Raw genomic sequence first — 24,957 nt, forward strand, 5'->3', positions numbered from 1 at the left:
ATCTCTAATAATAAGAGAAATGCAAATCAAAACAATCTTGAATCTTCATCTCATGTCTTGCAAATTGGCAAAAATATCTTTAAAAAAGGACAATGGTCAATGTTGGAGAGGTTGTGGAAAGATAAGAACACTAAAAACATTGTTAGTGGAGCTATGAAATGATACAGCCATTTTGGAAAACAATTTGAAATTATGCAATTCCAGGAACTAAAACAACAACATCCTTTGAACTAGAGATACTTTAAGGAAGCCATTGATAATAGTAAAAAAAGGTCCCCACATACTAGAAAAATATTTAGTGGCACTTTTTGTGATGGCTAAGTTTTGGAAACAAAGTAGATGACCATTAATTCAGGATTGGATACCCAAATCGTGGTACCTGAATGTAATGGAATATTACTGTGCTGTGAGAAATGACATGTGATACATGCACAAAAGCATGGCAAAGATCTTATGAATTAATGGAAAGTGAAGCCAATAGAGATAAGAAAATTGCATACACAGTAACTGCAACAATGTAAATGGAAAGAATGACACACCAAAATATCAAAGTAAATGTAACAAGATAACGAAGATGAAGTGGTTTCAAATGAAGAGATATGAGAAGGCGCCCCCAACCTACTGCTTTGCAGAAGTGTAAGATCCACAAGTGTTACACATTGCATGTGTTTCTGGACTTTTTCAATGTATCAGTCAGTTACGCTGACTTTATTTGTCCCTCTTCAAAAAATACTAATTGTCATATGGATGGTTGTCACAAAGGGGAAAGGAGAAGAATACACTGGATATTATGGTTATCTGAGAAAAAGAAAACATTAATAAAAACATTTATTTAAAAAGAAACTGGAAGGGACATTTTCCATCTCATCTTCCTTGAGCTATAATAGAAATCCAGGGGTTCACTTTACCTTCACAAGCCTCAAAGGGAACCTTTGTGGTACAGATTTGGCCCTAGATCCTGTTAACTTGTGAATGCTCAAGATGTGTCAGTCTTTCCCTATTATTAAGGAATGAATTAATTAATAGAATTAAAACAAGAACTTCTTGATATAGCATCAGTATGTTTCAGGAAAATGGTGAATTTCTTGAAAGCAGGGACTAATTTGATGTTTTCCTTTGTATCCCCCTGTGTAGTATAGCACAGGTTCTGGGTCTATAATCCTAAACTTTCATTTTTAGGCAGACTGAGTCCACAAAAGGAGGCTGATTACTTCTCTCTTCACATTTCTAGGGGATAAATCTGAGGGTTTGGGGTAGTTTTCTAATACTTAAGCTCATACCCCACCCTACTGTATGCTTCCTCCCCCCCCCTACTTATTAATTATCAGTTGATCAATTAGCTAGCCAGACAATTAGCTTTTAGAAATGTTTTTTTCTTAATATAACACAACAGTTGGTACAATATTCCCTCTAACCTGGGGATGTACTCTTCCACTAGTGCATACAGACTCCAGGGGAAAGAAGGCTCAAGTTTAAAAAGCACGTGTAACAAAGTGTTATCTTATAGCTCCTGGTTGCCAAAAGTAATTTTCCCTTTTGTCAGACACTTATAAAATCCCCCTAAAACATGGCATAGCTTCTGTTCTTGGGTTCCTCATAGAATTCTTTTTCTTTTTTAAATTTAATTAATTAATTTAGAATATTTTCTTGTGGTTACATTATTCATCCTCATAGAATTCTAAACTTGTCTTTCTTCCGTATATCTAGTTTGTCCTTGTCTTTTGATGTAGACACCACCAGCAGCCATTAATTTTCTAAGGACATTGCTAGGATGTTGATGAGAAGGCCAAAACTTCTGATGCTTTAAACTTTACAGTCACCCCTTTCTCAAAGGTGGGGAGAGGTTGGAGGAAGAAGAGATATAGAGACCTCTCCAGGAGTTGTCTCTTAGGGAATGTGACTATAATTGCTTCCATCAAGGAGATTGTCATTCAAATGACCAGATTTCAAACCCACTTGTTATTTTATTCAAGCCCCACAGAACATATTAAGAACATATTATATTAACATATAAATGCTAATCACAGTAGATTTTCTGTATATTGTCATTTAATATCATAAAAATGGCTTTCAACTCCTTCCAAATAGATCAAATATTTTTTGTACCTAGTTCAATGTATTTGATTAATTCAGTAAAGGTGTTCTTACTTGATTAGGGAGGCAGGGTAATTGATTGATTCTTGACTGCTAGTCATCTTTTTTCATACCAGGTAGTGCTGCCATATTACACATTGGGAACTTAGGTGTTGTTCAGTAAAAAGAAAACATTTCTTCATTAAAAGACATGAGTACATATTTCTCTTTTTATTACATTTATCTTAAGGCTAAATTATATATCATTGTTTAAACTTTTTTAAAAAATGATCTCTTACTAGGATATTGTACTAGCAGTAAATAGAAAAAGTAGAAAGTGATACCATACATTTGAATTATTTTGTATTTTGAATATGGTCAGAACTAGATGACTTGGAAAATTAAAAATGGGAAAATATTTCTTCTGCCTCTAGATGAGATATGACAATCAGTTTCCTTATCTAGAAGAAGATAATAATACATGCATTGCCAACCAAGCAAGGTAATTTGGGGGAAATGCCATTGTAAACCTTTAAGTGTTGTTTAATTATGAATTATTGTTATTTAAAAAGATAAAGAATATAGAGCACATACTGATTAATAGTTTGTATGAAATCAGCTGAAGACTTGTGTCCGTTTCCTTCTAAGCAGACAAGGATACTTGAGAAAGAAATCACTGTGAGCTTTAAGATGTTTCAGCAAAAGTATAAGTATGGAATGGTTGGAAAAAACAACTACTCCATCTCTCCTACCTTAGTTGCAAAACACTGGGGATAGAAGTGGGGGAACTATTCTTGGAACAGAAAGTAGTTTGATTATGTGGATATGCGTATTGATCAAAGCTATGATTATGTTCATGTTTCTTTTATCAATGAAGTCTAAGTGAAAATAATCTTACTTCTGAGCACTGGTTTTGTATCACTAGCTGTCTGATGGCTCTCTCTTTGAGGACTCCCCATTAACATTTCAAACTGTTTGCCCATAACAGAACTTATCATCTTCCAATTAAACTCCTCTTTCCTCTAAACTTCCCTTCTTCTGTCACCCAAATTTATGTTATCTTTGATTCTTCCCTCTCACTTATCTTCATATCCAGCTAGTTACCAAGTTCTGTTGATTCTACCTATATAATCCCTCAGCATTTCTCCCTTTCTCTTCATTTATTCAGCTAAAGCCCTAGTTCAAGTCCTAACTGGTTCCTTTGTTTCCAGGCTCTTCTTTCTCTAATCCATCATTCACACAGCTGCAGAAATACTTGTCAAAACACAGTGTCCTAAGGCACTGGTCCAATCTTATACTTTGCTCAGAAACCTTCAATGTTTGTTCCATTTCCTTTTAAGATGGTTTTGCTTTTAAAGTAACACACAACGAAGTTCCTACTTGCTCTTCCAGTCTTTCACATATTTTACATTTCAGTCAAATTGGACTACTACTAAACTTGACACTCTTTATCCTGCTTCCCGACATTGCTCCAAATTGTTCTCCATAACTTGAATATAGAGTCTGTTCATATTTACCTCTTTACATCCTTATCTTCCTGTAATATGATATGCAGGTGTTATCTTCTCTATGATGCCTTCTTTGATTTTCCCAGTTTTTAGGACTTTTTCCCTTTTATCACCAAGGAGAATCCAAGCTACTTTAAGGGAGATACAATTCTATTTTTATTTTGTATTGTTAGTATATACCAAAGTACTTGGCTTATAGAAGATATTTAATAGGATCATAAATTTGGAACAGGAAAGAATCTTAGAGGCTATCTATTCCAACTCAAAGCATTTGTATGGTGCTTTAGGCTTTACAAAGTGCTTTACACATATTAACTAAGGACACAGACTATATGAATTGCTCAAGATCACAAGGTAATAAATAGGAATTGAAGCCTGGTCTTGTGACCCTGAGACTTGCTTACTTTCCACTGTAATAGGCTTAAAATGAATCATTGTGAAAAACCAGAAAAGGACCTTGTGCCTATACACTCTGCCTTTGGTATATCTTTTCCATCTGTAAATGGTGCCCTTTTCTATCTCCTTACGTAACTCTGCCTCACTTAAATCCAATTCACTAACAAGTCAAGACATCACCTGTGGTGTCAATGGTCCACTTCAAAAAACAAAAGATAAACAAGTGTAACTTGAAGTGTTTCAGAATTTGTTAGATTCACTTGAAAAGTGAAATATGACTTTTTCTATTTCAAGTAATAATCCCTTTGGAGTATAATTGAAAGTACTTTAGGGTAAAAATAAAATTCCACACCCAACACTTCTAGGTACAAACTGAATATCAGCAAAGAATCTAAAACAATATATGTATAAGCAGTGACATTTGTGGATGATTGTTTGACTTGTATCATTTCAGTAATGTCCGATTCTTCATGACCTCATTTGGGGTCTTCTTGACAAAGCTACTAGAGTGCTTTGTCATTTTCTTCTCCAACTCATTCTACAGCTGAGGAAACTGAGGCAAATAGGCTTAAGTGGCTTGCCCAGGGTCACACAGCTAGTAAGTGCCTGAGGCCAGATTTGAACTCAGAAAGATGAATCTGTGGTGCCATCTAGCTGCCTTATTGTTTGACTATTGAGATAAGAGATATATTTCAATAGTGTTAGCCTCTTGGTTGTAGTCAGTCAGTCAGTCAATGAGTAATGTGCTAAGTAAATATTGGGATTACTAATATCCTAGCAGAAATAAAGATGGTTCCTGCCCTCAAGGAACTTACATTCCATTGAGGTTAAGTTAACACATAAAAGGAAGCCAAACAGGGATGGTACTAGAAAAACATGAAGGGAATCGCAAGATAGAGAGAGGGGAATGAGAGATGGCTGTTCTGGGTACCCTACCTAAATGGAAATTCTGCAAGAAGTTGTCAAGTCAGAGGGAAAGGCTACCAGAGTGGAGAGAATATCCAATGTGTGAATCCCAGGGCTTTGGGAGCACCTGGTAGTGGTGGCACATCTGTGTTCTGGAATAGTAGGCATATAATGGAATAATAATTCTGTTCTCTCTTGATTCTTCTTCTCTTGCAGTTTTGTTTTAGAACCTGAAGTGGACCATGCTTTCGGTACTCCCCAACTGACATCAGGCCTGGGCCAGATTGTGTCCTACAATCAATCTGCATCTTCTCACCTGCCACAGGTCAGCAGAAGATGGATGACTCCCATAGGGACAGGACCTCCTTAGTGAAAGGTGCTAAGGACATTGCCAAAGAAGTGAAGAAACAAACAGTGAAAAAGGTGAATCAGGCAGTGGACCGGGCCCAGGATGGCTACACCCAGAGGTCCTATAGCCGGTTCCAGGATGAAGAAGAAGATGACGATTATTACCCAGCAGGAGAAACCTATGATGGGGAAGCCAATGATGATGAAGGGTCAAGTGAAGCAACAGAAGGCCATGATGAAGATGATGAAATTTATGAAGGTGAATATCAGGGCATTCCCAATCAAAATCAAGGGAAAGATAGCATCGTGTCTATTGGGCAACCCAAAGGGGAGGAATATAAGGATCGCAGTGAATTGGAATCAGAAAGAAAAGCTGATGAGGAAGAATTAGCCCAGCAGTATGAGCTAATAATTCAGGAATGCGGCCATGGACGTTTTCAATGGGCCCTTTTCTTTGTCCTGGGGATGGCTCTCATGGCGGACGGTGTGGAAGTATTTGTGGTGGGCTTCGTACTGCCAAGTGCTGAGACTGACATGTGCATACCAAATTCTGGATCTGGATGGTTAGGTGAGACAATTTGTTATGGTTAATAATCTAGTGATATGAAGTCTTTTTAACTGAACATTATTTTCTCTCTCCATGTATATATGTGCATATCTATACACACATACATACATATGTATAAATATATATATATAATAGAAACAATATATATATAATAGAAAAAAGTCACACATTTAAAGAGGAGGAGTACTTAAGGTGGAATCCATGAACTTTTAAAAAATATTTTGATAACTACCTTTTAATATGACTGATTTCCTTTGTGATCCTAGGAGATTTTTAAAAATATTATTCTGGGGGCAGATGGGTAGATCAGTGACTTGAGAACCAGGCCTATAAATGGGAGGGTCTGGGTTCAAATCTGCCCTTAGATACTTCCTAAGCCATGTGACCTTGGGCAAGTTACTTAATCCCCATTGCTTAGCCTTTACTGCTCTCTTGCCTTGGAACCAATATAGAGTATTGATTCCAAGATGGAGAGTAAGGGTTTACAAAAAACATCATTTTGAAAAGTGGCCTATAGGCAGAGGTATGCTAATAAATGTTTAACAACTAGCTTTCTGTCAAAAAATGTACACAGGACACACATTTATATTACTTTGCATTGTTAATATTTCCCCCATTGCTTTCTTAAGTTTGACATTCAACAAAACAAATAAAGCAAGTCTTGATTTGTTGTATTTGCTTGCACTAAAAATTTAACAATCATCTTGAGCTGATAAGATCTGTCTCTAGCATATTACTGCATTAGACTTCACTCTACTACCAAAGGGGTTTATGAAATTTAAAAAGTTAGAAACCACTGATTTAGAGCAATATATTTTTATATATACTATCATAATACTTGGGTTTTTTTCTTTACCTACTTTACTAGAGGGCTTAATTACTGTATGAAAATAATATGGTAGTATATTCTTTTTTCTCCATAAAGTAGATAATTACAAAGCATTGGAATAAAATCTGATTTTCAAATGACATATTTAATTTTAATGTTCTAATGTAATAAGCAAATGGTTAAATGTCTCTGGGATTCTGCTCCTATGTGGGATTTTTTCCCTCATAGTCTTTCATTTCTTTAGTTTTAAAAAGAATTCTCTTAAAGATTTCCTAAATAGATGTTATAGTCATATCTGTTTTGGGCTAATCTCTTAATTCAGGTTCAAGATTTAAATAAAATGAGACATTTGTAAGTTATCTAAAAATATACCGATGGATATTAACTTGATCATATCCTAGAAAAGATAGTCAATAAACATTTATTAAGAGCCTATCATGGAACAGCTGGGTGGCTCCATGGATAGAGAGCCAGGCCTGGGTTCAAATGTGGCCTCATATACTTCCTAGCTGTGTGACCCTGAGTAAATCACTTAACACCCAGTGCTTAGTCCTTACCACCCTTTTGCCTCGGAACCGATAGTTAGTGTTGATTCTATGACAGAAAGTAAGAATTTTTAAAAATAGCCCATTTTGTGCCAGGCATTGTGTTAAGTGTCAGGCATGCAAAGAAAGGTAAGGCCCTCCCTGTCTTATAAGAAAGGCAATATGCAAGCAAGTTATAATGCAGGGTAGATTGGCAACAGTTAAAAGACAGGAGATGCCAGAATTAAAAGGGTTTGGAAAAAATTTCACGTAGAATGGAAGATTTTCACTTTGCCTTGAAGGAAGTTTTCAGCAGAGATGAGGATGAGGAACATTCCAGGCATGGGGGACAGCCAGAGTAAATGCCAGGAGTTGAGAGATACCATTTTTTGCAAGGAAGCCATTGTCACTGGATCGCAGGTGTATAAGGTATACGAAGTCTGGAAAAGCTGGGTAGGGGAGAGGTGATGAAGGGCTTCAAATACTAAATACAGACTTTGAGAGGTGATTGGGAGCCACTGGAGTTTATCAAGTAGGTGGAGGTGGCATGAGTAGACCCGGACTTCAAGGAGGTCATTTTCACAACTTAATGGAGAGAGACTCACCTGCAGGGTATTGAAATAGTCTGAGCACAAGATGCTGAGAGCCTCCACCTAGGTGATGGCAGTGTTGGCAAAGAGAAGGGGGCACATAGGAGAGATGTTACAAAGGTACCATGGACAGGTCTTGGCAACAGATTGGATACTCAGCAAGGCTACCATACTGGTTAGGGCAGAGATGGCCTCCCTCATCTCCCTATAGAAATGAGCCTGGTCAACAGGGAAGGATGTGATGAGTCCCAGGGGCACTGACTTCTCCTGGCTGGCCACTTTTATAGCCTATCTACCAGGAAGCTGAATCAATGGTGCCAAGCCTTAGACATCTGTACCAATTAGGTCCTGAGAACAGTTTCAATACTTTTTAAGAAAAAACAACCTAGCACATCTTAAGAAAAGCTATCCAAGTTCCCATGGCAGGGGCCTAAGAAATCCTGCTCCTACCACAACAGGATAAATGATGTTCTCTCTGGTGATTTTTTTGAGTTCCCTCCAATCCCTGTTAAGAGTTTTAATGCATCCTGGCTAGGCTTGACCCTTTCCCTATGAGATCAGCAGTGACAGCTATGCCAGGTAGAATCATGAGGTAAACACATACAGTGCTAGAGACACTGACAAGCAGAATATACCTTTTTTCTGCCTTGAATATAAATAGTACAATTGTGCAAACCCTCAATTGTCTTTAGGTCAAATTGACAGCTTTGGTCGTCCAGTATTCCAGCCTCTCTCTGATAACCTTATGATAAGACTGCATTTGGAGACTTCTGTCTCCAAATAGGTCTATGGAATAATATGTGGTTTCATTTTATAGAGACAGACTAAGATCAGAATTTCAAGGATGGTAGGGATGTATAAGTATGTGTCTTCATATGTCTTTTTTTATGTGAGTGTTCCAGGGATGCTTTTTATATAATCAGTAGAGTTAGTCATAAGCTTAGAAATCAACATAATGATATTTCTGTCCCTTAAACTCCTAGATTTTCACATCTGGTTTCAGATACTTCCTAGCTTGTGACCTTGGGCAAGTCACTTAGCCCCCATTGTCTAGCTCTTATCACTCATCTTCCTTGGAATCAATATTGATTACAAAACAGAAGGTAAGACTTTTTTTTAATCCTAGCCTGGACTCATTGTTGTTCAGTTATTTCAGACAAGTTCAATGTTTCATGACGTCATTTGAGGTTTTCTTAGCAAAGATACTGGAGTGGTTAGCTATTGCCTTCTCCAGCTCATTTTACAGATGATGAAACTGAGGCAAACAAGGTAAAACAGCTAGAATGGTTCTGAAACTGGATTGGAACTCGAGAAGATGAGTCTTCCTAATTACACACCAACAACTAGATTTGACAGGTGGAACTTAATTTTGGATAAATATATGTTTAAAATATTTATGGCAACATGGCATAGTGGATATATATATATATATTTATGATTTGATATCTTTGTAGTTTTGTAGGAAATTACAAAGGCATGGTATCATTATTACAAAAGGAACCTCAGCCAGTTAAGGACTGAAAAAAAAGAAGTGTGCCATATACGAGAATTGAGACCAAGGAATCAAGTAATATTTCCCTTGAGACTTTGTGAACCAGAGTGTGAAAAGCTTTAAAAGTCATTGATTATTCCTGACATTCTTATATAGCACACTACATGGAAGATGGTGTAGACTAATTCAACTACTCTTCCAGAATGTTTTGCTCCTTTAGATGATTGAATTAGATCATTTTCTATTTCTCCCAAGATTGGTTTCTTAAATTGCTTAAGGAAAAGGAAATGCAATAGGTTTGGGAGGAAAACAGATTGTTGGGGAGCATTTTCCATGTCTTTCATATACTTCCTTAGACCTCTCTCATTAAGTACTTACTATGCACTTATTTTGACTTATTTCATTGGTTCGTATAATCGGTCAAATAGATTGCAAGCTCTCTGAGGACAGGAACTGGATCTTGTTTTTCTTCGTATTTCCCCTCAATGTCAAGCACGGTTCTCTGTGCATAGCTGGTACCTGATAAGTGTTTGTAAATTTAATGTTCTTGAAGTATTTGAAAGTATATGTTTTCAACCATTAACATGTAGAATATATTCAAGAAAATAATCATTGCCATTTATATAACACTTCGTGTATGCTATCACATTGGAGCTTCACAAACCTTTGAGATAGACACAGTACCAAATACAAAGACTTTCATCTATATGTATGTGTGTATATATACATGTTATGTGTATATAAACTCATATATATACATTCAAATTATATACATACTAATATGTTTATACATATACACATAATCTCATATATTTATACATGTGTGTTTTCTCTAGAGTTAATAAAGTTAAGGAGGAAATGTTAATAATGTAGATTAAACTTAAAAATATATTGCACATTGTTTGACTTTTCAGAGAGCTAGCTGTTAGCATCGTATAGTATCTACAGTATTATATTCACACAAATATCATCTATGGTACTAAACACACACACTCATATAATATTCATATGTATACAATCAAATAATATGTATGTTTCCATAAATATGTATGTATATGTCATTTGACCTATCCTAGCCTTTACTTCCTTATCTATAAAAGAAATCTCTACAGTACTAAATAATGCAAATTCCCAAATTTAAATCTGTATCTCATCAAGTAATGTGTCTATGTATTCTATTAAAAAAATATATATGAGTTTGTACATATTTAGTACTATAGATAATATTTGTGTGTGTATATATATATATTGTACTATCAATACTGGACCATACTAACATCCAACTCTCTGAAAAACCATGGTATACACAACACACTTTTAAACTTAATCTACATTATTAACATTCTTCATTTAACTTTTTTAAGCCTAGACAATCAACAAAACCATAAATCAAGCCCTAAGTTATATTTTTATGTATCTATATGATTTTGTGTGTATTTATTGCTATAGGTAATATTTATTTTTATAGATGAACAAGTGGAGATTCAGAAATGTTAAATGACTTACCTGGGGTCACAAACCTAGTAAGTGTTAAAGGAAGGATTTGAACCAAAATCTTCTGCCTCAAAGTCCAGCAGTCTATTCCATAGACTTCAGTGTCTTTTTAATGCATTCCCCAATCCTCGCTTCTAAATTATTTTTCTCTTTGGTGAGAGAGTCTATTCATTGCAAAGCCTTGAATAAAGCCTTTTTCACAATTCAATAAAAAGAAACGTTTCAGCAGAATGTTTCAAGTGTAGAGAACCAAGGCTACTTAGAATCTCATCTGAACAGTTTAGTATTTCCAGACTCAAATTATAGAATAAATATCTTTCCACATTGGTAACACTAGCGAATATATTGCAATGTATTAAATTCTAAATTCAGTATTAAAAGATTAACAGACAAAGGAAAAGAGGGATCTGAGCTAAGCCCTGCCATTGCCTCCTTATCTCCTTCAAGCTGTACCAAAGCATTGTAACACATGAGGTTCTCTTATCAGCAGGTCCCACAAAACCTAATGATATTCACCCACCCGTAGGTGACTTCCAAAAGTGTAGATAACACCGCAGAACAATTGGTACAGAAATATTTCCATCCATCCACAAATGTTATTTGCTTTAGTGAAATAAATACGTGTCCCCAGGAATATGTAGTTTTGCTCTGTGTTGTGAGAGTCCCTGATAGAAGCACTTAAACAGCATCATAACTGGGCCTTCCAGACTTGCATTTCAATTATTCTTTCCATTATAATTTCACTCATAATTGCCTCCTAACTGAGTTTTTTTTAGACAGGCATTTAAATTGTTTTTCCATTTTCATTTCATCATAAAGTAGCTTTGTAATATAATTACCACACTGAGCCATTGCTATGGGACCAAGACTTTGCAAAAGAAAAAAAAGAGGCATGGCCTGCGCTATGACAGTTTGGAAAACATATTTCCAAAGTGCTTTCCCCTTAAATTAATTCATTCATGGATTCAGTCAATCAACAAATATTTATCTATTGAGCACCAACAGTGTACAAAATACTATACTTGGTGTACTGTAAAACATCTGGTTCCCTTATCAGCTGGTTTCACAAAACCAAATGATATTACATTTCCCCAAATGACACTCTCTTTAAAAAAAAATTAAAACTCGTAACTTTCCATGTTAAAGCCAATACTATATATTGGTTCCAAGGCAGAAGAGTGGTAAGAGATAGGCAGTTTGGGGTTAATTGGCTTGCTAGGTATATATATAGGTATAGGTATCCCAGATGATATTCTGAAAGTGCAAATAACACTCCAGAACAATTGGTAATTAAAATTAAGCTCTGTTCTTTGCGAATTTTCAATCTGGGGCGAGAAAGGATAGGGGTGGGTGGAAAGGGAGGATACATACTAATAACATGTAAGCACAAAAGAGATCCAAGTGTAATGGTGTGTGGTATGGTGATAAGAGAGACCTATACTTGCTTGGAGGAGATTGGTGTGCTCCAGGAACATTCTCCTTCTGTGTTTACAGGCAAAACATTTATCAAAGTTGCCTTGAATATCCTTATGGGTACTTACAAGGAAACAGGCTACCAGAGGTATCGGGGAGAGGGATTGGGTGGGAATAAGTAAATTATTTGTTTTTTTCTTTTAAAATTATTTTTATTTCTTTCATTAAGCATTTACTTATTACATATAAAGATATTTTAACAATCATGTAAAAATTTTTGAGTTCCAAATTCTCTTTCTAACTTTCTCCCTCCTTGTGAAGGAAAGCAATTTTTGATTGATTACACATGTGATGTCATACAAAATATATTGCCATATTAACTGTGTAGCAAAAGAAAAACCAAACAAGATAAAACAATAAAAATAAAGAAATTTAAAAATGCTTCAATCTACTAATTATTCAGTTTTTAAATAAAATATAACTTGAAAAGGAATAGAGAGGAAGTGTAGCATGTGTCTCATTGCTTCAGTCACTTTTCCAGGGATAGTTAAGTTTACTACTTTCAAGATGAATCATTCATCCCTACTGAATAAGCAGATGCTGCTGCCATCTTCTCCTTCTTGACCAAGTTCTAGAGGCAGGGACTTCAGATTGCTTTTGTTCTTCCTTTTATTTTTTAAAGGAATATGACATTATGCCATTGCCCTTTGAAGCTCAAAAATAGAAGAAAGCTCGAGGATCAAGATGCCCATTTTTCTTGATTTATATAATTAAGGGAGATGTTTGGAGCATATCTACAAAACAAGGGGTTTTAACTTGGGAGAGGAGTACATGGATAGATTTCAGAGAATATAAGAACTTGGATGGGGAAAAAATTACATCCTAATTTCAATATAACTGGTTTCTTTTGTAATTCTATATATTTTTATTTTATGGATTTAAAAACATGATTCTAAGAAGAGATTTATAGGCTTCCCCAGACTACCAAAGGGGTCCAGGACATAGAAAAGAGGAAAACTCTTAGCTTAAAACTCTAATTCCAAATCATAAAGACCCCAAAGATTCATCTCAGGTCAAAGCAAACAACTTAAAGAGATAAGCTTTGGACCTTTTTCATTACATCATTTGCTAAAAATGCCAAGTCAAATCATTTACCTTCATTTTAATGGATTAAAAGTGACATTGTGAAAAGAGCTCTGAATTTGGATTTCAAAGACCTATGTTTGAACTTCTTATTATCTATGAGACCTTGGGTAAGTCAGTCTACCTCTGAGGACCTTTGGGTATTTTTCCCTTTTCTAAAAAGAATAGGTTAGAGTAGTTAATGTTCCTTTTAGTTTTAAATCTGGTTGCTTTTGTTTCAGATTTACAACAGTAATAATAACTTATGTTAATTCTCTTTTCCTTTCCTTACTTTTCCTCTTGTTTGAAAATATGAATAGAGCTTGGTTGCAGTAGGCCTAGGGAATGTTTCATTTCTACATGGGAATTTCTTGATGTATACTTACATCTGGAAAAACATACCGAAAGAAAAAATTAAATAGTTGTTTTCATACATAAAGGAAAAGGCTGGTGACTAATGTAACAAGTAAATCTATAAGAATACCCAGAGCAGGATAGTCTCAATGAAAAAGTACACATCTTTATCATTTTCTTCCTCTTCTGGTCTAGCAGGGACAAATTAGGATATGTTCTGAGACTCACCTTTAATAGTGAGGCCTGAGCTCTTTGAGGAAGTGGGCTAATGTTGCTTTCCTGGAAAAAGGTCCAATTTCTAGCCTAGTGATTTTCTCTTCAGAAATTAAATAAAAAGTTCACTTTCCAGATGACAAAGCCATCTCTTTGTTTGCCTTTTTAGAAGCCCAATTTATTTTGAAGTATCCTGAGACTAAATAGCAATATAATTGGAGAGATCACAGACAGACCTTCCAAAGCTAACTCTCAAAAGTTTTAATACAGTACATTGTATTATTCTCTTTGAGATTTTCCTGGACTCTCCATTTAACTCTCACTTTTTAGGTTCACACATCCTTCTTGGGTGACCTGTGACCCAAAAGAAAAAAGAAGAGAGAAAAATTTCAGAGAGATATACCGCTTTCTCTGATTCTACTCAATCTTATTTTTTTTTATCATTTATTTATATAATCTCCCTTTTCCATTTTGTGGAAGATGTGGCCCAAAAGTAGTGGTTTAGGAGCAGAGAGCAGCCATGCTTGAGGAGGAACAGAGAGTCCCAAAGATAGTATTTTCCATCCCTGACATGGAGTGGATAATGAGAGGATGAGAGGTGGAGCATAGAATAAAGAGCTAGACCCAGGTCCCAGGGATCTAAACTTGGAACAAAGGGTGGTATTGCAAAGGGGCAAATTTAGACTAGATATAAGATAAAAATTTCTTATTGATTAACTGAAGCTATCTTTAAAAAGTGAAACAGACTGCCAGGAAGTAGGAGTTTTTCCTTTATTGGATATATTTAAACAATGATTGTATGACTACTCGTCAGGTGTATTGCAGAGAAGACTCTTTTCTTCAGATACAGGTTGAACTAAATGGCCATAAATTGGCTTCTAAGTCTGGAATTCCATGATTTGGCAAAATATTTTCCTGAGATGGCCCTTCATAAAATTACTTCAACCAACCCTATATCTCTTCCTGAAGTCTAGGAACTCCTAGAATGCCCCCAAAAAGCTATATTCCAATTTGATGTGTGACCCTGGGAAAATCACTTAAACTCTTCCTTTCTCAGTTTCCTCAACTGTAAATGAGGATAATAACATTGGCACCCACTTCTCAGGCTGTTGTGAGAATCAAATGAGATAATATTTGTAGAGTACTTAATACATTTCCTAGATCAAAATAGATGCTTAATAATTGTTCCCTCCCTTCTTCCCTTCCTTCTTTGCTTCCTTCCTTCCACTTCTGATGAACATTTGCAAAACAATAACCCTGAGATTTTTTGTCAAATTGCCAATATTTTGCTGCAAAGAATGAAGAGTCTGAGAATATCTACAAGGAACTTAATGTAATCCCTCCAAAGAAGGCAACATATGTGTTACTACTTAGTGACTTCAATGCAAAAGTTAACAGGAGGATGATGATGAAAAATGTGGTTCAGGATTAAGAAACAAAAAAAGACCAAAGAGGGTCAAAGACTACATAGAAATATCATACGTAAGTGTATCATCAAATGTTCTTCAAGAAAAAGAATTAGAAATCATCAGATATGGCAAATACTAAAACAAACAAAAAATAAAATATCTTCATGTACAAAAACACCATATATATACATATATATATGTGTGTGTATAAATTCAGAATCAGTCATCTAGGAGCATTCAGATACTACTGATTTCTTGGAGTATAAGTCAAAATCAACACAAATTTTAAAAACATATATATATATATGATAAAAATGAGAAAAAGACAGGTTTTATAGTTATAATAGCTTTAATCCACCTATTCCAATAAATTATTGATGCCTTCCTCACCTGGACCATGGGAAATGCATAAAGGAAAAGACACTGAAATGGGCTTTTAGTCTTTCCTATAGAAGTTTAAATGATTTGGAACAATTTCCACAATGAAGAATCCAAAAAACCCCAGAAACCACCTTAGATCAGAATCATTTTAAAATATAGCCTGGTGCGAAACCCTGCAAAGGATAATCATATTTGTGGACAATATCACTTCATAAAACAAGAAGTGGTAGAAAAGGAAATGAGTTAATTTATTAAAACCTTGAAGTAAGAGTCAGTTAAACTTAAGCATGCTAAAAGCAATTAAATTGTGGAAAACCCAATAAATAGACAAAAATGGAAAAGATCAGTTAAAACATTTCTGAAGCAAACTATCATCAGTAATAGTAGAACCATTACAGTTAGAGCCTAACATCTGAATCCAACATAAGGAAATGGAAATGGAACTAAAGAAAATGGGAAAAAAAGGTGAGGGGAGGGAGCAAACTAAACCATATCAGGTACTCACAGACGAATCTATGTTGAAGAGATATAGGACTATATTCAAAGACTTGAGAGGTCCTGCCAGGTGTAATAATAATAATAATAATAATAATAATAATAATAGTAAACATTTATATGATGCATACAATGTGCCAAGAACTATCCCTTTACAAATACAGTTAACTCTTCCCATCAAGATTTTGATGGATTGGCATAAGAAATTAAATAGGAATATTTCTTGAGTTTTGTGGAAGTTGCAGATGACACACAACAGTCAAAAAAGTTTAGAAACTCAAGAATCCAAAAAATATATGTATGGCATTATATAATATCAAAATATTTTATCTTTTAATACCATAAATATGCACAGTTTTGTTTTTAAAGTTAAAATAAAAAATTAAAGTTTGAAAAAAGAGAATGGAAAAGCCAGCAGATGAAACAGAAAGGCTAGAAATGTAGAAATATTGTAACATTGACCTACAAATAACCTATGACCAAATACTTAAGCCAAATTTTACAATAAGGTATGTTAAACTCCCCATAAAAGAAAAAGAATCAGCCTTCTACTCTGGTACAAAGACATTTTTCAAGAATTTTCCTGATCTCCTCAATGTGGAAAAATGATACCTGTATTTTCTCATTTAACCTTCACAACAATCCTGAAGGGTGGGTTCTATTGTTATCCCCATTTTATAATCAAGGAAGCTGAAGGAAATGGAGATTATGTGAGAATCACACAGCTAGTAAGTGTCTTTGGCTGGATTTGAGCTCATTTCTTTCTGACTCCAGGACTAGCACTCAATCTATGGTGCCACCAGTTGTTTTGGGACCCTTTGCTCTTTAATTAACCAATTAACCAATAATAATAGCATCTGCAAAATGCTTTAAGGTTTGCAAAAGAGTTTACAAATATCATCTACTTTTGCCTTTACAATAACCCTAGAAAGTAGGTGCTATTATTATCCCAGATGAAGAAAGTAGATAGATTTAAATGACTTGCCCAGGGTCACACAGCTACTAAATACTACCTGATTCTAGGCTTAGAACTCTATCTACTGTGCCCCCTAGTATTAAGGAGTTTACAGCCAGTAGATGCTTCAAGTTTAAAAAAAAAATCAACTTTGAAAAACCTATCCCAGATTCTCTTCATGTTTTTATAGACTTGATTTTGCTTGCTTTGCAATCAATATGTGTGTCTGTGTCTGTGTGTGTGCCTGTGTGTTTTTAGTAATCTGAGTAAGTCCTGGAGTTGGGCTTCCTGCTAACACCTGGCCTTGAATAGCACCTTGCCTGCAAAGGCAGATATGTCTAGAGATCTGCTGCTAAACTCCTGGCAGAAATAAATACGGTGAGTGGAAGACAGCTTTTCCAAGTGTTCCAAGAAGCCATTAGCAGACTGACATTTTCTAACAGCTGGACACATTGTCACCAGTCTGGGTGGTAATCACAATTGCCAATGATTTGAGAAATCTGATCCCATCTGTCAGTCATTTGGAAGTCTAATATTGGGGCTTTGGGTCAAATTTTGAATTTTTCTCCATCCAAAAAACTTCTATTAGATATCTGCTACATGGATTAGGCAACTGGGTGACTTGGTAGATAGAGCACTGGTCCTGGAATCATGAAAACCTGAATTTAAATCCAAGTTCAGACATTTACTAACTGTAAAACCCTAAGTAAGTCACTTAGCCTGCTCGCCTTAGTTTCCTCATCTGTAAAAATAACGGGAATAATAATGATAATCGTACTTCTCTCCCAGAGTTGTTGCTAGGACAAAAGTAGATAATCGTACTATTATATTATTTATGATATTTGTCACAGTCCTTTAAAATTATTATTATTATTATGTACTGTATATGCTAGGAGGTGTAGTGGTGTAGAAAGGAAAACTGTCTCAGTTTTTCTTTCCAAAGTGGATAAAGTGCTGGATGTGGAATCAATCTTGATTTAAATAACAGGTGAGTCAAGATACCACAGTACAAATATTCGAGTAGATTATGGTATTCAAAGTTTAATTTTTGAAATAGAGAGAAATGCATAGCTGGATTCTGTTGTGAGAAGCCTGCCATTTCCCAAGCATGTCCAGTAAATTGGCAAAAATGGCAGTAGCCAAAAGGCAGGATGTCAGAGTGGTTCGGAAGGCAGCCTATGAGTCAGGAAAGACAATCCAGGCTTGAGTTTTACCACTGACACGTCCAGGCTAAATGACTGGAGGTGAATCATTTAACCTTTTAATAACCCAATCAATCCCCTAAGACGAAATTGCAGAGCAAGTGACGACCTATATTGGCAGAAAGAATTTCCTCACTGGTATGTCCCTATCCCAATGCAATCATCAGTCCAATACCCTTTTCCCCACAAAAATGTTTCTTGCAGATAACATCACAAAATAGAACGAGTGTCCTATTGAGATTTTGTTAAAAGAATGACTTCAACAGATAACCATGTGTTTAACAATCCCACAGATGAATAAATTTGGAATTTTGACCGTCTTATGACAGACTGCCCTCTGCCTCCATCCAGTATTTTGGTGAGAAAGTTGAAAATAGAATTCTTCCACAAGCATTTATTTTGGCTTTGTTTTAACTTTACTAATTTTTGACAATTATTTTTAAAATTTTGAGTTCTAAATTCTTTCTTTCCCTCCCATAAGAAGATAAACTATGACACTAATTATACATGGGAAATCATGGAAAGCACATTTCCATATTAGCCACTATGAGCTTTTATTAAATGCCCTATTAGGTATAAGGGGGGCAGCTAGGTGGCACAATGGACTTGGAATTAGCAAGACTCATCTTCCCGAGTTTAAATCCAGTCTGAGACCCTCGTCTGGTCTTTGTCTCAGTTTCTCTTCTTATCAAATGCTAGAGAAGAAAATGGAAAACCCCTCTAGTATCTTTGTCAAGAAAATCTCAAGTGAGGTCACAAAGAATTGGGCATGACTGAAATGCCTCAACAATAGCACAATGTGTGAAGCACTATTCGAATTGCTAGGATTTGAGAGACAAACTGTACAACAGAAAACATTCTGAATGAATTTATGCTGTTCTGGAAAAGCTACAAAGAAGTTCATCTACATTCCCGCTTTTGGTCCCTAAAATAATGATGTGAAGAAAGTCCTCCAGACACTCTTCTTCTCCATTTGCAGCTTAGAAAGGTGTAGTGACTTATCTTTGGCTAAATGAATTGCAGGTAGTAGGATCTGAAATCTGGCCTTCATGACTCCAAGGACAGTACTCTATTCACTCTGCCACAGTGCCTCTTCTTAGCTGTTATTTCAATATAGATTTCAAAGTGGAGGAATCAGGATATATATATATATAAACTGATGGTAAAATCAATTTTTAAAGGCATCTCTTCAGTGAGCTCAGAGCAAGACACAGTTATAATAGCTAGCATTTATAGAGTGCCTTCAGGTTTGCAAAGTGCTTTATAAATATTCTCTCTTCTGATCCTTGCAAAAACCTGAGAAGCAAACGTTGATATTATTCCCATATTACAAATGAGGAAACTAAGACAAATAACTTGCCAAGGTCACTTAACTAGTGAATTCTGAAGCAGAATTTGAACTCAAGATTTCTTGCCACTATGCCATATTGTTTTTCTATACTTTTTTAGCTGGTAAAATTGGAAGCTAGTAGGTAGTATTTAGTACTTTTGCACCTGAAAGATAGAGGTGAGTAAAGAAATATTGAGTAAATACTATAAATTCAGCCATGGGATAGTATGATGAAAGTATGAGATGAGATCTCAGGGAGCTTAAAATCAGGTTGAGAAATCAGGATTAAATCCTGGTTTCTCTTCTAAAGCCCCACCTTTTATAAGAAGCCTTTCCTTGATCTCCTTAATCTTAGTGCCTTCCTTCTAAGACTTCTTGTAATTTATCCTCTTTCTGTCTCTCTGTCTCTGTCTCTGCCTCTCTCTCCCCTCTTTCTCTATGTCTCTCCTTTTCATCTCTCCCTCTCTCTCTATTTATAATATCACTACATACGTATATATATAGATATGTAAGTACAATGATATAAAACTATATTGGTTTTTATATATTTATATATTTATTATTTTTACATATTTATACATTTATTTATATTTATAGATAAAAATATTTATATATGTTTATTATTTATATATTTATTATTATACATTATACATTTATATTGTACATATACATATGTATATGTCATATATGCACCTATATATCATTGTATCCCCAACACTTAGCACAGTGCCTGGAACATAATAGGTATAAAAGGTATATAATAACTGCTTATTGATTTGACTTGACCCAGCCAAACCTGCTCTATATAAATGTGAATTGTTTGAGTTGGTAAGCAATATGCAATTCAGTTATTAAAAGGTTTTTGAGCTTTGAGGGGGTGAATAAAGTGACTGTTTAACATTAAGTGTGCATTTTCTAACTTAAGGAAGATGAATCATGGAACCCTAATGTGGTGTTATTTAGAGAGGAATATTAATGAGGACTTGAAGAATAGTTTTTCTTCTAGAATATTCTAAGTTGATGTAATGGGGGAGGGCTGCACAAGTAGCATGTTTGGAATGTCTTCTGAAGCTGCTCAGTTTCTTGAGATCAATAACCAAAATAAATTACATCCTTAATGGTTTTATGTGTTTGAATTAAGGTCATTATAATTGCCAAAGGGAGAAAAAAGAATCAGGGAGAGAGCCTGAAGTGAAAGCATTTCCAGGAAAATCTTAGTCACTGGGAGTGATTTGCATGAATTAAACTGACAGTGAGATTTGTGCCTTTCTGCTGAAAGGGGGCTCTTATTTCATTACAAGAAGTCAGCATTTTACTTTGAAGGAGAATCTTTAAAAACTCCAATTAGCATTTATGACTTACTTAACTCACCACTCAGCTTAGGAAAAGGATGGGAAGGCAATAGGGCTCAAATAGATTTATGACTCCTGTTCCTGTGGGCATTACCAATAGAGATACAAATAATCTCACCCATACCTATCCATTCTAGGTGACGCTCCTCTTGCCCCCCAGAAACTCTCCAGAGGGGCCCACCAATAGTGTTGGGAGTCTTCTTTGCTTGCTCTTCTGATTGAGAGTATCTCAATGTAGTATCTGAGCTGGCTCTCAATTATTCCTCACTTTCCACATTGTGACCAGCCCATTTTCTTCTCTCAGACAGTCTTTAATGACATCCTTTTCCCTACTCGTCTTTTGTAATCATCTACTGATTATATGGTCACTGCACCTCTGGATTTCTCCATTGCCTTTTGGGGGAGACTCCTTTTCAAGTCTTCAGAGACTAGTATTCCAATACTCACCATCATAGAAAGACACTGGTAATACAGGGTGGGTTTCTCTTTCAGGGGAAAACTTGAGGCCATTAAAATAATTGTGATTTGATATTTAAATTTTGAGTCCCCTGGACAAAAATTCCAGAAAATAGTCCCTGGTCCTTTATTCACTTTAGGAAATTAACTCATCAAGGTTGAGACACCACCTGGAATGTGATGGCTGCTTAGGTCTCTTATGGATAAAGGTGTGAAATTTGAAAACAGATGTAGACTGTGAGTCCTGTTTAATGCTCATCAAAATGTAGTCTTGTCTGAAAGCCTTTCTGAGCAGCATGCCCTCTATTTGCTAGGAAATCAGACTGAACAAAATGGCACTGATTGCATAGCCTTCCTTAATAGAAAGCCCAAGCAGGCATAATCAATGAACATTAGGGTCTCCTTTGGCCAAGTGATATTGTCCTGGGAAGTCAGATCCTTAGAATTGCCATTCTTTTCCTCCTCAGTCAGTTTCTCAGCAGCAGGATGATCTCCCTCTCCCGTACATCTTTCTTTTTTTAAAAAATAAAATGCATTATTCAAAATTAACTTTATATGCAAATATAGTTTAACCTGTTTAATAATTATTTACTAGAACCTAACTACTAATTTCAATGTGTAACATGTTAATTTTTCAGTATCTCCATCTAAGGCCCTGTTAGGATTCTTTGCTTATTCAATTCTCATTTATTTTTCCTCTTATAGTGTACAATCTTAGTGCATTTTCCAGTCCTCTGGTTTGGAGTTTTTCCCTCCCATTTTGAATTAATTCATAAAGGTCTTAAACATTTCTTTGTTTGTCCTTCTGAAATTCATCATTGTTGGACTAGGAGCTCTCCAGAGTGTATACCATCTCTATGACCCTCTTCCATTTCATTCATATTCCATAATATATTTAACCATTTCCCTGTTGTCACACATTTAAATTACTTCCAACCTTTACAATTATATATAATTAAGCTTCAAAGATATTTGAATAAGTACTTCCTTCCACCCCGTTTTAAAAATAACATTTCTTTTGCATATTTCTAAGGATTTCAAAGGGAAAATACCAGAATCTATTGCTAGCTGTGATAATTTCCTGGGCATGCACTAAAGAATAGAATTCATAGGATCAAACACAACTAGCTGCCATATTGTTGTTCTTGAGAATCAAAAAGACCTGAGTTCATACTCTGACACTTACAAGCTATGTGACCCTGGCACTTCATTTAATGTCACTCAGCATCAGTTTCCCCTTCTACACAATGCAAATAATAATAGTACCTTCCTTGCAAAATTCTTCTTAGGATAAAAAAAATGTAGAGGGTTTTGCAAATGTTAGTATTATATAAATGCTAGATATTATTATTAATTATTAATCATTATAGATTTAAAGCCATATGAGACATTAGAGGCCATTGAGTCTAACCTCCTTGGTTTATATATGAGAAAAAAAGAAAAAAGGAAACAAGCATGTATTAAGCATCTACTATGTGCAAGGCACTGTAATAAGCTCTTTATAAATATTGTATCATTTGAGCTTCACAGCAACTCCTCATGTTAGAGTTAAGGAAATTGAGGCACAGATAGGCTGACTAGATATTGAGTCACACCACTGGATTTGAGCTCAGGTCTCCTTGATGCCAGTGACTGTTCTCTACCCACTGCATCCCCTAGCTTCCTCTACTAATTCAAATGTGAATAATGTTAGTAATCCCAGAACCAAATTCCAGCCACAGAATGAAGAACTTGGACAGGCATTCTAGATTCAGTACTTACTGACAAAACTGCCTTTTCCTTTGCTCTGTCATTTATCAATGCTTTGACTTCCACGTTTCATGTGAGCCAATGTGTAAATGTGGTTTCCTCAAAGCATGGTGGCATCCCCTTCCATTTGCACTTTGCCACCCACATTCTCTGGACAGCATTATTTTATGTTTTCATTGCTGGTATCCAAAGCCTGAGTCAGTCTAGTGTAGCAAAAATATTCTTACCACAAGGCATAGCCTTCTCTTGGGAATTGAGGTGAAGCATGAAAATACAATATGTTCCCACTCGATATTTGGAAGGAGAGGAGGGAAAAAAGCAGCTGTCACTTTCTAGCACAGTGCTTCCTGACAATAATTGAACAAAATGATAATGAAAGTGCCCATCTCAGAGATGCAATCCGAGATGTGCAGTCTCCCCAAGGAGACTCCCCAAGCAGTCTCCCCAAGGAAATGTGTCCTATTGTCTCCTGTGAGTAAAGGTGACCAAACTATGGGATATATCTCAGTGGTTTTCAAAGTTGGAATGCTGTTATTCCAGATGATAAGTTAGATCTTACTGGAGTACATTTGACAACTGGGATACTTGTCTCAGTTGGGGCACCTACCTAAGTGGTATAGTAGATAGAGCACTGGGTTTGGAATCAGGAAAACTCAACTTCATGAGTTCAAATCCAGCCTCAGATACTTAGTAGCTGTGTGATCCTGGGCAAGTCATTTAACCCTGTTTGCCTCCGTTTCCTTATCTATAAAATGAGCTGGAGAAGGAAATGGCAAACCATTCCAGTATCTTTGCCAGGAAAACTCCAAATGATTGAACAGAATATCTCAATATTTCAAGGATGCTAGAATTGGTGGGTCTGTACATTTCAGCAACAGAAGATAGATGGAACTATAACCACAGCATCCCTTTCCTCCCTTATTGGTGCTGCAATTTTGTTGGCACTGGAAGACTTGAGGTGCCAAATGTCTTTGCAGATTTTATTCCCTACTAGGCTTCAAGACATCTCTGGGCAAAGGATCATAGACTTAGAGTTGGGAGGACCATAGAGGTCATTAATTCATAAATCTTTTAAATGAGACCTTTCCTGAACTGCTAATACTTTTCCCTCAAATTCCTCTGTATTTATATTGTCTTTATTTACATGTAAATGTTGTATCTTTGGATAGCAGGATCTGTTTCATTTTTATCTTTCTATCCCTAGCCCATTATTGGTATTTAATAAATGCATAATTAATTGACAGCTTAAATAATTAAGATGAGGAAACCAAAGCACAGAATAAGAAAGTGACCTCCCCACAGCCATATAGGAAATAAGTAGCAGAGCTGGGTTTTGAACTCAAATCCTTTGATTCCAAATCCAGAACTTTTCACTGTATCATATAGCCTAAAGTTTGTTAGGTTAGTGGACCAAAATAGGGCAAACTGGTACTAGAATATAGATGAGCGTAAGAGTTAAATTAATGTTGAATACTTAATGTATTATATTTTTAAAGTTTATTATCTGACAAAATAGAACCACGTGACTAAGTTTTCTATCTGCTCAAAATTCCCACTCCACCAAAGCTGCCAACAAGAAGGAAAAAAGGTCTAGACACAGAACTCCACCCAATTTATATCCTGTCTATGTCAGCATATAACAACTGGAAGTGAGTGGGGTTCTGGGAATTGTAGTTTTTGCTGGGGATCATAGTTTTTAAGGTAATAGATTCTAATTTCACGTGAGCCATTGAGAAGAGCACTATTAAAGGGTGAAAAGGAAGAAACAAATAAAGGGATTACTTTCTCTGGGAGGAAT

At 35.6% G+C, this 24,957-nt stretch overlaps 1 protein-coding gene across 1 annotated transcript in view; it reads left to right on the forward strand.

The window, feature by feature from the left end:
* Positions 1-24,957, forward strand: part of SV2C (synaptic vesicle glycoprotein 2C) — a 233,679-nt gene that overhangs the window by 41,897 nt on the left and 166,825 nt on the right. The window contains exon 2 of the mRNA XM_056824761.1: positions 5,100-5,799. Coding sequence (XP_056680739.1) covers positions 5,220-5,799 — 580 coding nt within the window. The 5' untranslated portion in view covers positions 5,100-5,219. The remainder of the gene's footprint in view (positions 1-5,099; positions 5,800-24,957) is intronic.

This window comes from Monodelphis domestica, chromosome 3, assembly GCF_027887165.1.
Source record: "Monodelphis domestica isolate mMonDom1 chromosome 3, mMonDom1.pri, whole genome shotgun sequence".
Classification (NCBI taxonomy): Eukaryota; Metazoa; Chordata; class Mammalia; order Didelphimorphia; family Didelphidae; genus Monodelphis; species Monodelphis domestica.